At 40.1% G+C, this 14,403-nt stretch overlaps 1 protein-coding gene across 5 annotated transcripts in view; it reads left to right on the top strand.

Moving 5' to 3' along the window:
- Window positions 1-3,731: 3,731 nt before the first annotated feature.
- The window catches only part of ATM (Serine/Threonine-kinase ATM-like protein), a 128,280-nt gene continuing 117,608 nt past the window's right edge, over window positions 3,732-14,403 (top strand). For all 5 annotated transcript variants that reach the window (XM_077388011.1, XM_077388013.1, XM_077388014.1 and 2 more), the window contains exons 1-12: window positions 3,732-4,068; window positions 4,171-4,279; window positions 4,386-4,529; window positions 5,227-5,388; window positions 5,498-5,693; window positions 8,770-8,926; window positions 9,012-9,151; window positions 9,234-9,321; window positions 9,425-9,528; window positions 10,996-11,094; window positions 11,765-11,821; window positions 12,086-12,170. In XM_077388011.1, coding sequence (XP_077244126.1) covers window positions 4,000-4,068; window positions 4,171-4,279; window positions 4,386-4,529; window positions 5,227-5,388; window positions 5,498-5,693; window positions 8,770-8,926; window positions 9,012-9,151; window positions 9,234-9,321; window positions 9,425-9,528; window positions 10,996-11,094; window positions 11,765-11,821; window positions 12,086-12,170 — 1,410 coding nt within the window. In that variant the 5' untranslated portion in view covers window positions 3,732-3,999. The remainder of the gene's footprint in view (window positions 4,069-4,170; window positions 4,280-4,385; window positions 4,530-5,226; window positions 5,389-5,497; window positions 5,694-8,769; window positions 8,927-9,011; window positions 9,152-9,233; window positions 9,322-9,424; window positions 9,529-10,995; window positions 11,095-11,764; window positions 11,822-12,085; window positions 12,171-14,403) is intronic.

Raw genomic sequence — 14,403 nt, 5'->3', positions numbered from 1 at the left:
TGAAGTTGGAAGCGTGCTTGATGGTCATAGGTTGTAAAGCACTTGGCGTGGCAAATATATGGATTGGAGCTGATAGCAAAGTGTTGATAGATATGCTTAATGACAACAAGGACGCTCTCGGCCAATCAAATTCATTTGGCATGAGCATTATACTCTCATCCTTAAGTTGAAGCGGAAGATGCCTCACCAATGTAGAGAGGCCAATCAAGTTGGTGACCTTTTGGCCAGCTATGCCCTTGATATGAGATCTAATGTTGGTTAGGGCTGGCAGTTTCACCCGTGGAAATGGGATCCGCCCCTTCCCGTTTCAATATGCAAGCCATTATCAATACCCTCTTATTTTAGCATTGTGTTTAGTGTTTTTTATGAACACTAAACATTTCTCTTGGGCTAGTATAATGGCACTACCATACTTTGATAAGTGCACAAACACGGTTCGTCCTCTCTTCTTCAAGGGCGTTAAAAAGCATTTTTTGAGGTGGGGGTTTTTTGTGCGGGGCGGGGACGGGGATTCCCTGTCATCGCCGAAGTGGGACAGGGCGGGGAATTTTCCTTCCAGCGGGGACGGTGACAGGGAATGCAACTTCCGGCCCCGCCCCGCCCGCCCCACGCCGTTGCCAGCCCTAATGTTGGGTTTCCACCAAAAGCAAATATCCCACATTGGATAAGTGGAATGGATGGGAATGGGTTAAAAGGGAATGAGCACCCCCCCCTCTAATGGCTAGCTTCTAGGGGTGAGTTCTACCCGGTTAGATTCCTTGACAAATGGTATCAGAGCTCAGGGCGTGGTAACCCCGGTTTGCCTCCGAGGGCAGGAATGTCCCTCGGGGAAGATCTCGGAAATCCCAGTGTAGTTATCTCGTGGTTCCCACGTTGCGGCCGCGTGGAGGGGCGAGATTGTACACGTTGCTTCCGCGTGGAGGGGGAGATTGTTGGGGTTTCACGCAAAAGCAAATAGTCTCACATTGGATAAGTGGAATGGATGGGGATGGGTTATAAGGGAATGGGTACCCTCCCTCTAACGGCTAGCTTTTAGTGGTGAGCTCTACCCGGTTAGATTCCCTGACATCTAATAATACATTTAGCTCTGTTTGGTTGCTTGTAGATGGCTGGGAGAATAGGAGAAAAATAAGTCAAAGAGAATTAGACAAGAATGGAAGAAAATGGAAGATGGGGAGAATATTAGGAGGGAGATTTGCGAGTAGTGTTTGGTTGCGCGAGGAAATTAGCAGAAGATGTAAGGTGTTATTAGCAAAATATAGGTGGAAGAGAGAGAAAAGTAAGAGATAAAGAGAGAAAAAGAATAAGACATGAATTTCTCCTAATTCCCCCAACAAATTTCTCCATTTTGATGAAAAAAGGGGAGAAGATTATGGGGGGAACATCTCCGCGACGTAGGCTAGGATAAAAACCAATAATGATGTCTAGAAGTTGTCTAGTGGTCAAAGGTGTAAATGACAACCAAACATGCTTTGGGGAGATCTCATGCATTTGATACTCCTACAATCCCCCCAAAACAAGCAACCAAACAGAGCATTAGGCAATGGAGAGACCTTCCTACTAAAGCTAAGGGTGTTGTAAGATGCGATGTCTTAGGTGTAAGTAATTCTAATTTACTTTTGGGTGTTGAGCTGAGGTAAGGTGGATTGTCCGCCTCTTGTATGATTTACCTTTTCAATAAAATTTAAGGTGACTGTCCGGGTCCCTATATAAATTCCGAGCTTAAAAAATAAAAATATAAAATGCAGATAGAGTTTGCAAAATGAGTGGTTTTACAAGAGAAATCGAAGACACAGAGTCGGTCAAATGAAGGATTTTGAAGGGGGGAACACGGCTGAATTGAAGGAACTATTATTTCTTGAAAATCCATAGAAATCAGTTAAATTCATAAAAATCCAGAACAAAATGGCTGGTTGTTGCATAAGTGAGCAGCCACACAGCTCACTTTTCAGCAAATTTTGTCTTATTCATTTATTCATTTGAGGTGGTTTCTCTCACGTACGTGGGTACATGGCTGCTCACTCCTGCAACAGCCAGCCGCAAGATGCCTTAGTGCCAAAGTGGCTACCACATCCCTAAATCAAACATGCATACCTAAAAGCAGCCGCAAAGGTTCAACCGGATAGACTTCAGCTTAGGTTACCACATTCGACGGGGAGGGCATCCAATACACAAGAGGTGACCGACTCTACATCAGATGGCTTGAAGTTGTAATCCAGTTAAACTTCTTCTATTATGGTGTGTTACAGAGGGTAAAGTGCGAAACAGTCAGATGTGAGAGGACGACTATTTTACTTTAAAAAAAAGATGACGGTTTCTTTTCTATTCAGTTAAAGCGGGAAATGCAAACTTATTCAGGAATGCAACCCAACCTATCAAATTGGGTTCATCTTTTTTGAGGAATAAAACCACTTCATCCAGCATAAATCCTCCCAATCCCCTAATTCCATCCCACTCTCCTTCGAGTGTTCCTTTCTTCGCCAATCAAGTGTAAATCCACCCTCACGGAATAAGGTAACCAACCTATCGAACTGGGTTCATTTTTTTTCAGGAATAAAATCACTCCATTCAATTTGGATTTGGATTTGGATTTGGATTTGGATTTGAAATCTTCCAATGCCTGTTGTTAATGGTGCCAAACACTTGTTTTGGATTTAGAAAACCAAATCCATATCCCAAACTACAAGCAATCCTTCTCTTCTTGTTACTCAAATTTCAATAGGGATACAACTTGGGTCGGGTTGGATCGGATTGAGGCCAGCCCCAACCCAACCTGAGATAGCATTCCCTCAACCCTAACCCAACCCAAGCCTCGGGTCGAGGATGGTCAACCCTAACCTAACCCGAGTTTAAATCTCTCAACCCCAACCCAACCCGTCTAACCCGTAACCGGGTTAGGTCGGGGTGCCAAGGTCTCAGCCCGAATCAAACCCAAAATTAAATCAGGTCGGCTTTTCTCAACCCTAACCCAACTCGAGGAAATGCCAACTAAGGGTGCAACTTGGGTTGGGCTCAACCTGAACCCAACAGGTTCAACCCGATTTTGGCTCGGGTTGGGTTGGGAAAAGCCAACCCAATTTAATTTTGGGTTGGGTTAGGGTTGAGGCCTTGGCAACCCGACCCGACCTCCGACCTCCAATTTTATCTTCATTTTCTTTGGGTTAGTGTTTGGCCCAAGGTGAACCCGAACCAACTTGACTACCCGATTTCGGATTAGATGGGCTGGGTTAGGCTTGAGAGATTTAGATGCGGGTTTAGTTAGGGTTGACCATCCTCAACCTGAGGCCTGGGTTGCGTTGGGTTAGGGTTAAGGGAATGCTATCTCGAGTTGGGTTAGGGTTTGCCCCAACCCGATCCAACCCGACCTGAGTTGCACCTCTAATACCAACCCAACCCAAGCCAAAATTGGCTGAACCTGTCAGGTTAGGGTTGAGCCGGACCCAGGTTGGTCCCCTAAATTTCAAGTAAGCATGACTAAAACAACATGAATAAGGCTTAAAGTTTCCTCCCCAGTCCATCTCGTTACGTAACACGGCTGGTGGATCACTTTAGACGACCAGACTTTCCTTGACGGCCTGGAGGCTTGGTGTGGAACCTTAGGGTGTTGTTTCGATGGTTTGTTTTCCTAAATTAAATTAAGGGTATTTTGGTCATTGTATTCGAAGTTCCGTTCAAGTAGCGCTCAGTATATAGAGCACCCGCTCTTGTTTGCATTTCACATGCCACCTGGCTGTAAAACACGTTCTGGCGTATTCACCTCAGCAAATCCCACCTCTTTCCTGTCTCATAAATCTTCGGGAAAATTCCTCTCACCGACTCTCCCTCTCCCCTACTTCCCGCTTCCTTTTTATTCCAAAAACAGTCTCAAGCCCGTTGCTGAAACCCTAACTTTCATGGCGCATTTCTCAGAAACCCTAACTCTCACGCTGCACTTCTCATGAACTGATTCAAACATTTTTCAACCTAAGTAGAAGACTAAAAGGACACTGTAGAAGAGACATGGCTACATCGAGAGATATTCAAGAAATCATCTCGAAGATATCATCGGACAAGGCAAAAGCTCGCGAAGTAAATCTATCTATATTTTTTCATCGCTTTTCTAAGTCTATTATTTTTTTCCCCTCCTTTGTTTATGTTTTTTCATCTGTTTTTGATTTTGATGGATTTTAGGAAGGAATCAAGTTGTTGAGTGGCTGGCTAGAGGGAGAAAGATCGATCGGATTCTGCAAATTGCTTGGTCAGAACACTGCGGGGCTTAAATCAAACGAGATTCCACACTGTAAGGGGACTCAAATTCCATTCGAGATTTTTTTTTAATTCAGGCATTGAAATCGTGGAAAGAAATTTCCAAGACTAATATTGAGTTTTTGTTTTTATGGTGGTAGCTAAGACATGGCCTTTTCTTCTCACGCTGCTTACAAAATGTATATCGTCAGAAATCTCTGGGAGCAAAAAAAGGCCACCAAAATTAATTTTCGCGAAAACTCTTCGGAATGCAATCCAACGTGCGGAAGAATCCAAGGTTTCAGGTCAGATGAGGAAATTCTATGATGATTTTTATGAACATTTGAGTCCAGTAATTTCGTAACTGGAAAATTTAGAATTCAAATGAAAGATTTGATAAATAGGAAAATTGACAAATTGTGTTCTTCACGATCTATGTGATGGCAACATTGGAGCAGACAATTTGGCAAATTTTGGTGTAAAATGTAACAATGTAATGTTGTGGAATAAGAATAATATGACGAGCGAATAATTTATTTTTCTCTGAAAATTTCTGATTTTCCAAATGCTGCCTTTTGTAATTTTGTTGTACTTTGATTTTCACTCTACAGTAGTAAAAAACAATTACAGAAATGTATATTTATGTTAACTAATGAAACCTTTTGATGATTGAACAATTTTGATCTGTTTTGATGGTTTCCAATATGGAATTAAAATTATTGTGAAATGAGAAATCCTAATTTGTGTTCTTCATGAATTGCATCGTGAGATTTTATTTTGTTTTATTTTTTCAAAGAAACGGTGGAGATAGTAAAAGGAAGGGACAGAAATGTACATAGAATCAAGGGAAGTATGGAAGTGTGTGTCTGACATAGGGATGTATTGACTATTGAGTGCCTATAAATTTCTCAAACCCTTTTATTTACTAGTCCGAAGTTTTGTTTGTTTATGTCTCTGAGTGTGAATTTCAACTAGTAGAGCTAATAACACCATTCATTTCAGGCAATACCCTGCTTCTCTTATCTGCGGTGAAGCTGCTTTTCGATCACATTTGGGACATCATAAGGGATGTGCCGAGCTTTCAGTCTGAATATAGCATCATTTTGCGGCAGCTTTTGGCTGTAAAAGAATATAGGTTTCACATGAGGAAGCGGGTCTATTGCAGTGAGTTTTTGTTTTCCAAAACCAAGCTATATGTACTGTTAAATATTCGACTATTATGGCTGTTGTGGTAGGTGCCATTGCCCAATTAGCTTGAACTTTTGCGTGTCAGGTCTAGTGCTTCTATACATGAATAAGGTAGAAACCTCATTGGACAGCAAACAAAACATTCAGTTGAAGACCAAAGAAGAAGTTTTCCGCTCCATTCTCACTCTCCATTCCCTCTTGGAAAACCCCCCTCGTGATTTTCCAGATAACCTGAGGGAAGAACTTGTTAAGGGGTTTGTTGGAATATTCTCACATGTGAGGTACACCATAAACTCTTTGCTGATTTATCTTTTCAATCTTTCTCAATATATATATCAGGAAAAGGTTTCTGAGGTATCGCGCAGCCTGAGCAGCCCTTTATATACGCCATCTCCCATGTTGTTTGACTCATCCAACCTGTTCATTCTATAGGACCTAACATAGGTAGGGTGTCCCTAAGAAATCATCTCCATAGGACCATGGTATCTGTCGATTTGTGGAGTTTTAGAATGGACGGCTAGAAAGTAGGCTTAAAGTAGGCTTCTACATATCGAGTGGTTAGGATGATTGTATGGAGATGGTTTGTTAGGAACACCCTCTCTATGTGAGGTTCTATGGAATGAATGGGTTGGACGAGTCAAACAACATGGAGATGGTGTGTTTATAGTGGCTTGCTCAGGCTGAGCTAAACCTAGCCCCCCTTATATATATATATGGAAATGATATCTGCGCCAAAGTGTTTTGATAAACATGCGCTCCACTTGTTTGTCATGTAGCATTTAAAGGGCTTTAAGAGCTTTTTGAGAACCGTAATATCCTCTGATATCCCTTTAAATACTACACGACAGACAAGTGGAGCGCATGTTCATCAAAACACTTTGGCGCATATATATATCTGTGTGTGTGTGTGTGACAGGGGGCCCACATTTTTTGGATGATCCAAACCATTCATTTGATAGGCCCTGTCATTGATAGGGTGTGCCCAAAAAATCAGCTTCGTAGGTCATCCTAACCCTTCGATTTGTGGAGGTTAAAAATAGACAGATTTGTGGACGTTTATACCCGCCCATTTTAACCTCCACAAATTGAAGGGTTGAGATGATCCTATGGAGCTGATTTTTTGGTCACACCCTATCTATGTCAGGGCCCATCAAATGAATCATTTGCATCACCTTAAAAATGTGGGCCCCCACTATATTTGGGGCCGACGGAGTAAATAACTTATTTACTCTATAGAGTAGACGCTCTTTTCTCTCTCTCTCTCTCTCTCTCTCACACACACACACACACACACACACACACACACACATATATATATATATATATATATATAGGAAATGGTTTCTGCGCTCGAGCGCAAATAAGCTTATCTGCGCTCGAGCACAACAACAAGGGTGGGGCCACATTTTTTATGGGATCCAAAGCATTCATTTGATGGGCCCTTTCATGGATAGGGTGTCCACCAAAATTCAACTCCATTGGATCACCTTAGGGTGTCCATTTGTGGGGCAAAAAATGGACAGATTTGTGGACAAACAGTATCTGTCCATTTTTGGCCCCACAAATGGACACCCTATGGTGATCCAATGGAGCTGATTTTTGGTAGACCACCCCTCCATGATGGGGCCTTCCAAATGAATGGTCTGGATCACCCCCCAATGCCCCCCTTCACCTGTTTCTGTGCTCGAGCGCAGAAACCCTTTTCTCACATATATATATAGTAAAGTGTAGCTACACATACGTGTAGCTAACTTAGCTACAGCGACGGGCGACGGCTTAAAATACAGTGAGCCCACATTGTTTGGGTGATCCAAACCATTCATTTGATAGGTCCTCATATAGATAGAGTGTGCCCAAAAAAACAGCTCCATTGGATGATCCCAACCCTTGAAACTGTGGAGGCAAAAATGGATAGATTTTGTGAAGGTTTTTACACGTCCATTTTTGCCTCCACAAATCGTAGGGTTGGGATGATCGTATGGAGCTGATTTTTTGGGCACACCCTATCTATGTGAGGGCCCATCAAATGAATGGTTTGCATCACCAAAACAATGTGGGGCCCACTGTATTTTAAGGCATCAGTGTAGCTAAGTTAGCTACATGTATGTGTAGCTACACTTTTCTCAGATATATATATATATATATGAGGAAATGAAGTATGTGCAGCTGCACAAACCATAGTGGGTGTCACATTTTTGGGGGGATCCAAAGCATTCATTTGGAAGGCCTTCCACGGATAGGGTGTGTACCAAAAATCAGCCCTTTAGGATCATCCTAACCCTGCCATTTGTGGAGGGAAAAAATGTGCAGAAACAATGTTTGTCCATTTCCCCCTCCAACTTTGATTGGCTTAGGATGATCCTATAGGGCTGATTTTTGGTACACACCCTATCCATGGAAGGGCCTTCCAAATGAATGCTTTGGATCCCCCCAAAAATGTGCCCCCCACTATGGTTTGTGAGCCATGCACATATAGCTTATCTGTGCAGCTGCACATACTTCATTTCCTCTCTCTCTCTCCCTCTCTCTCTCTCTCTATATATATATATATATATATATATATATATATATATATATATAGAGAGAGAGAGAGAGAGAGAGAGAGAGAGAGAGAGAGAGAGAGAGAGAGAGAGAGAGAGAGAACGATTTCTACACACTAGTGTAGATAAGTTATCTACACACTAGCTTAAAACACAATGGGGGCTGACATTGTTTGGGTGATCCAAAGCATTCATGTGATGGGCCCTCACATAGATAGGGTGTGCCCAAAAAATCTGCTTCATAGGATCATCCTAACCCTTCGAACCGTGGACGCAAAAAATGGACAGATTTGTGAAGGTTTATACACGTCCATTTTACCTCCACAAATCGTAGGGTTGGGATGATCCTATGAAGCTGATTTTTTGTGGACACCCTATCTATGTTAGGGCCAATCAAATGAATGGTTTGGATCACCCAAACAATATACCCTCCACTGTATTTTAAGCTAGTGTGTAGATAACTTATCTACACTCGTGTGTAGAAACCATTTTCTCATATATATATATATATATATATATATATATAATTATATATACAGTTTTTATATGGTGTAAGGGCTTACAACAAAACGGTAGAGTTACCACCCTTGATATTTGATCCAACAGCAGCTCACTTTTTGAGAAGCTGCTGTTGGATCAAATATCAACGGCAGTACTTCCATCGTAGAAGGGCCTTATTGTTGTAAGGCCTTATACCATATAATCTCTCTCTCTCTCTCTCTCTCTCTCTCTCTCTCTCTCTCTCTCTCGCGCGCACACACACATATATATAACCAATGCTTACATGCATTGCAACTTCCGCTTGGAACATTATCAGGGACGAGGGGAAAATTTCACGCAAGCTTATTGAATGCATCAATACATTTTTGTTACAAGATGGCCCAAATCTTGGTTGTCAATCGATGGAAATCCATTATGCTGTACAGGAGTTTATGTTCCGCTATTGGCTCACAACTCATGATAGAGGGTTGAAGGTGCAAAATCAAGCCTCTCTCTCTCTCTTGATTCTTCTCCTTGATGGAGCATTTATCTTACGGATGGGGAATTTGCCTTTTGCAGACTGCACTTGTTCTTTATTCAAGGATACAGTTGAAGCTAAGTAGGAGTGTTTCTGACAGAAGCCCATTGATAGAACAACTTCTCGATGTTATTGGCAAAGAACTGGATCAGAGCAGTGTTGCAGTTGCTGGCACGCCCTGGTGAGTATCAGCTTCCTCTCGTTTGTTACTCTCACAATTTACATGGCATGTGTCTGATAGCTGATAATGCATTGCCATCCAGGAGTGACGCTACTAGGGATGATAAGGTTGGAGCCTTGGCAAGCCCACAACGTGGTTTGATGGAGCTTGCAGCCTCTGTTTTTTACCAGGTCTTCACTTGAGAGTTTTGTTACCCACAATTCACTCCTGCAATTATACCAAGTCCGATATGATGTTGCTGACCTTGTGGTTTTAATACCTATAATCTTTTAGGCTTGTGTTAATGCAACTAGGCCACCATCGTCAGAGAAACGATTTAAAAAGGAGCATGTTGCTCACCGCCTGAAGGAGGGTCTCATGAAAGGGAAATGGTTATGGTGAGCTACATATTTACGAGTTTTGTATGTATCCTAGCATTCTTTCTGATGTGCCATTCATCAGGTTCTATCATATGGAGTTTTCTTTATCTACACACTAGATTGATGTTATTTCTGTTGAGGTGCTTTTTACACGGGAATATCTGAATGTCTGATGTAGTGCTGCTTTTGCAAACTGGACGCACGTAGCATCACAAATTTAAATAAATGAACAGGTCTTGGTGATTTTTTAGATACTATGAAAGGCTGGTGTGGTTTACATTGGATAATTTACTTTCTAGAAATGTCTCTAGCTGGACTTTGTATATTGGAAAATATCTACTTTTAGCATTTGAAGGAATTTGTGAAATGAACAATGTCTGGGTTTCCTTATACCAGGAACTTTTAGAGAAGTTTCGTTCTTATATGCTCCTTTGTTAAATGTAGCTTATGAAGTAGATATGTTTGCCAGTTTTGATGTCCATTGTGGAGACATTCTGTTTCTGTGTCACGTCCCCTTTTGGTTTAGGTGCTTTGTTCTTGAAATTATGATATGACGACTGATTAGAAATTACACCAAATTTCTCCAAATGATCAGCCGAAAAATTGCCTTAGTATTGTGGAAAGACTCTCAGAGCGTTGCACAAGTGGTGCATAGGTTTAACGCAGGAAGTCCACAAGCCCATGAGATGAGGCTAAATTTCGATGTCAATGAGGATGGCAATGTAGGAGTGGTTGGTTTTGCCTCATTGTTCTCCAATGTGGATGGCCACATGGTCTTTGCTTGCACTGTGGTAGGTATCACCAATGCAGTTGGGGCTGGGGTCTTTTCTCTTTAGAATGGGAAACTACTCGATCTTGTTTGCTCTACACCCATTGGATCAAAGGCATTTCCTTCAACCCCATAAGGTGGCTTCCAAAGGCTTCTTTCCTTCATGGCAGCTGGTTCGAAGTTCTAGGAGAGACTTTCTTCTTTTATATTCTTCGGTTGGGGGCTGCGAAAGGTGAACAATGGAGCTCATAAGTTTAAGACTTAGCGTGCATGTTGTCTTTTCCCATAATATGGACTTTGATATCTGACTTGTATGTAGATAATTCATCATATGTTTGTTTTTATCGTACTTAACTCTAGAATGGACCTGCTTCTAGGGTTGTTACTTGTTAGGCCTTTTCACCAATGTGCTATTCTATTGATAAAAAAACAAACAGATTTTTGTTGTTGCTGTTAGAACTTGTTTTACCTTGTAGGGTAGCATATTCTCTCCTCCATGTGCTTGGGAAACATTTGTTTTAGCTGCTAGAGTGATAGATTTTCTTCTTGTCATGCTTGTGATATCTGATGCTTTTATTATCTTTGGTGAGCAGTTCATCCTCTCGTAACAATTTTCTGTGCCTGCGTTGCTTGGGATATAAACATGCATAAGTTCTGATTGTAGAGTTCTCATTTTGTATCCCATCCAATGCCTTTCTTTTCACTGTGTATTACAGGAATGCTGCCTTCTGTTTTCTTATCCGGAACTACGGCTTCCGTATCAGTAAGGCTCTTGTCATCTACTGGTTTGAAGGCATATACCAGAGTTTTGAGAGGTATTCTTTATGTGCATGTTTCAGATTTTTACTTGCTTATGTTGGTTCTTTAGCGTGTTGTCATACTCAAAATCTAGACATGCACGTATCATAGATATGATCATTATTAGATGCATACATGCAGTCCTGCAGGCATAAAGACATTCACCTGATGTACTTTATTATGCACATAGGACAATCTACATATTGCCAAACACATATGTACATACTTTCATAAATATATTTATACTTCAATTAATACATTTATACATACATATACATATATGCATGCAATCACCAACATGTGTTCGCAAATACCTATGCCTGTGAGCAGGCATGTATGTTGCTCTTATACGCACCATATTTGTTGAGGCACAAGTAGCAGTAGTGATGTTTAAGTGGTTGTTGATGATTTTATCATGGATGTACTTTATTATGCACATAGGACAATCTACATATTGCCAAACACATATGTACATACTTTCATAAATATATTTATACTTCAATTAATACATTTATACATACATATACATATATGCATGCAATCACCAACATGTGTTTGCAAATACCTATGCCTGTGAGCAGGCATGTATGTTGCTCTTATACGCACCATATTTGTTGAGACACAAGTAGCAGTAGTGATGTTTAAGTGGTTGTTGATGATTTTATTATGGATGGGTTTTCTATTCAGGACTTTAAATGATGGAAATACAGTGCATTCTTATGACGGTATGCTGTGGGTATTGAGGTATGCTGTCTGATCTATTTTCATGATATTGTTTATCCTTATTATTTGGTGTATTTAGTTATGTATCTTCAATCATTCTTTTTCCTTCACAAGATGGATAAATAGACACATTTCTCTTCTTTACCTTCCGTATTCTGATGTGATTTTATGTTTTCTACATATGCTTCACTATGAATTCCATCTCATCCATTTATGAATCACTGTTCTCTTCTATGTAAAAATCCATTTTCTGGAGCTCTCATTATTTCTGCTATATATTTGAAGGAGCCTGCAGGAACTTTCTTCTGTGCTGCCGCTTTGCAATTCAAGCGAGGAGCTTTTGCAGCACTCATCTATCAATGCCAGTGAGGTATTTAGCTGCTTTGAATCTAGAATGGGTTTATTTTCTGTTTTCCTTGAATTAGATTTTTCTAGATGTTTCAGTACTATAAAATCTAGACTGGAAAAAGAATGGGAAAAGGGCAGGTAGTATGCACTTGTTCTTTGTGAACAAGCATCCATTCATATTGTTGGAAGCGAGACTGGACACCATGAAAATGATGATCCCTTGTATTGGTATGCTTCCTTCCTGCTGCAAATGTGAATGGGCACTTGTTGCCAAATTGAACCTGCACGTACACATGAAGGGATCATATAAAAAAAAAAAAATCCTTCAGGACCATAACTTCAGATTCTTTCCCTCTTATTTAGAGTGAAATCATAAAGCAATCAGAAGTTGCATCAAATAACCAGGCGATAACAACACTTGATTGCTGCTGTGGTTAAGTTGTTATATTGCATGATATAGAAAGTTTAGTCTAGTTAATCTCTATTTATGCTTTGTTAGTATTCTATTCAATAGAATGCAGTCACTTGTTCAAAACTATATGCATTGCTTTGTTAGAATTTTATTGAATAGAATGCCCTCACTTGTTCAAAAAGAAAAAAAATAAAATCTTTACATACACATCACCCAAGAATTGATATAGTTATAGTCGTCATGGTTTGTGGGAAGTACTCAACAACAAAAGTATCTCCCTACTCTTGTAATATCTTTTGATGAAATAACAAAAGTTTGATTAGGATTTTGTAAAGGGAAGAAGTTCAGTCATCTAGAGTAGGATGTACTCCAGCTTCTTGGTTGGTGGAGTGATGGGACCAACCTGGTGTCACGGTGCACCTTCTTGTTTTGTCACAGGACCCCATTGGATGATTGGAGAAACCGACCATGGGTTGTGTAGATTCCCAATTTGTCCTCCTACAGACGACTGAGGTATTGCTCAAATGAGCGACTTTGGAGATATACAATTTTTTTCTAGGGAAATATTGCATAGAAAAACTCCCAAGATTTAATAACTACTTTTACTACAGATTATTTTGGAAATATCCGATTATCTAAAATATGTATAAAAGATAATGGAAAATAGAACAATATATTTAGAATAATAACTAAATGTTCTTAACCTATAAATTAAGGTTTTAGAATATATAATTTTTTTGAACGGTAGCCAATTTATTACAATAAAGGGGGGGACCAAGATTGTCAGTACATAAGAGCCAATTTATTACAATAAAGGGGGGGACCAAGATTGTCAGTACATAAGAGCGACACAAATATAAAAGAACAAGGCTAAATACAACAAAAGAAAAAAGAAATCACAGTGAAGGAGCATCAAACAATGCCAATACATCATTTGAAACTCCTATAGCAAGGCCATCTGCTATCCCTCTGGCGGATCGACGAATATGCTGAAAAATAATAGAGGAAGTTCTCAACCAATCCTTCATTTCATCAAAAAGCCGGTCAAGTCTCCAAAAATGGTTTTGCGCACCATTAAGCCAACGGATGGCATCAAGGGAGTCCCCCTTCTACCACCACATTATTTAGTCAGTCTCTATCTATCAACTTAAAACCTTGGTGAACTGCGAGCACCTCAGCCTCAGAAGCGTCGGCCTCCCCTATGGGATCTGCAAAGGCCCAGATTACCTCTCCTAGCTCATTCCTCAGGACATCTTTAATACCGGCTGGCCTAGGATCTCCCAAGCTAGAACCATATAGTTAAGCTTCAAGAGACCTAGCATGGCGCAGCCGCGCAGACTCCCCGCACTCTTGCACTATTTTATGCTTAAGCTCCACTATAAAACACACTTCTCTCCATCCATTCCATATAAATTTATAATATTATAAATTCAGTCGTCTAATATTACTTCTAACTTAGGCAAGCTAACTTTATTTCTTATGTAAGTTATCTACTTAGCTTTGCTTATAGCATCTTTTAATAACTTTATTTTCACATTTTTTTGTCAAAATTTCCTTGATATTTTCTAAAAAAACCCCATAAAATTTTAAATCCATGAGAAATACTCTTGTCAAGACTTTCCCAAGGAGATCTGTAACTATGTATTTGAAATCTATTGACCATTATTATCTTATTTAGTTATTCTTAGTATAAGAGTATGGCTTTTGCCTATCCAATCTTGTGATGTTTATCAGTTGATGTAATTTACATCTTTTTGACTCACTTCATTGTATAACTGAGCTTCTGTAGTCGATTCTCTAATAATTTGTACTTAATTACTTGCTGTAATATTTTAAAAACTAG

This window comes from Tasmannia lanceolata, unplaced genomic scaffold (assembly GCF_043159265.1).
Source record: "Tasmannia lanceolata isolate RefF3 unplaced genomic scaffold, GAP_Taslan_0.1 ptg000008l, whole genome shotgun sequence".
NCBI classification, from domain to species: Eukaryota; Viridiplantae; Streptophyta; class Magnoliopsida; order Canellales; family Winteraceae; genus Tasmannia; species Tasmannia lanceolata.
The sequence above is the reverse complement of the archived record's forward strand: the minus strand, read 5'-3'. Positions and strand labels throughout refer to the sequence as shown.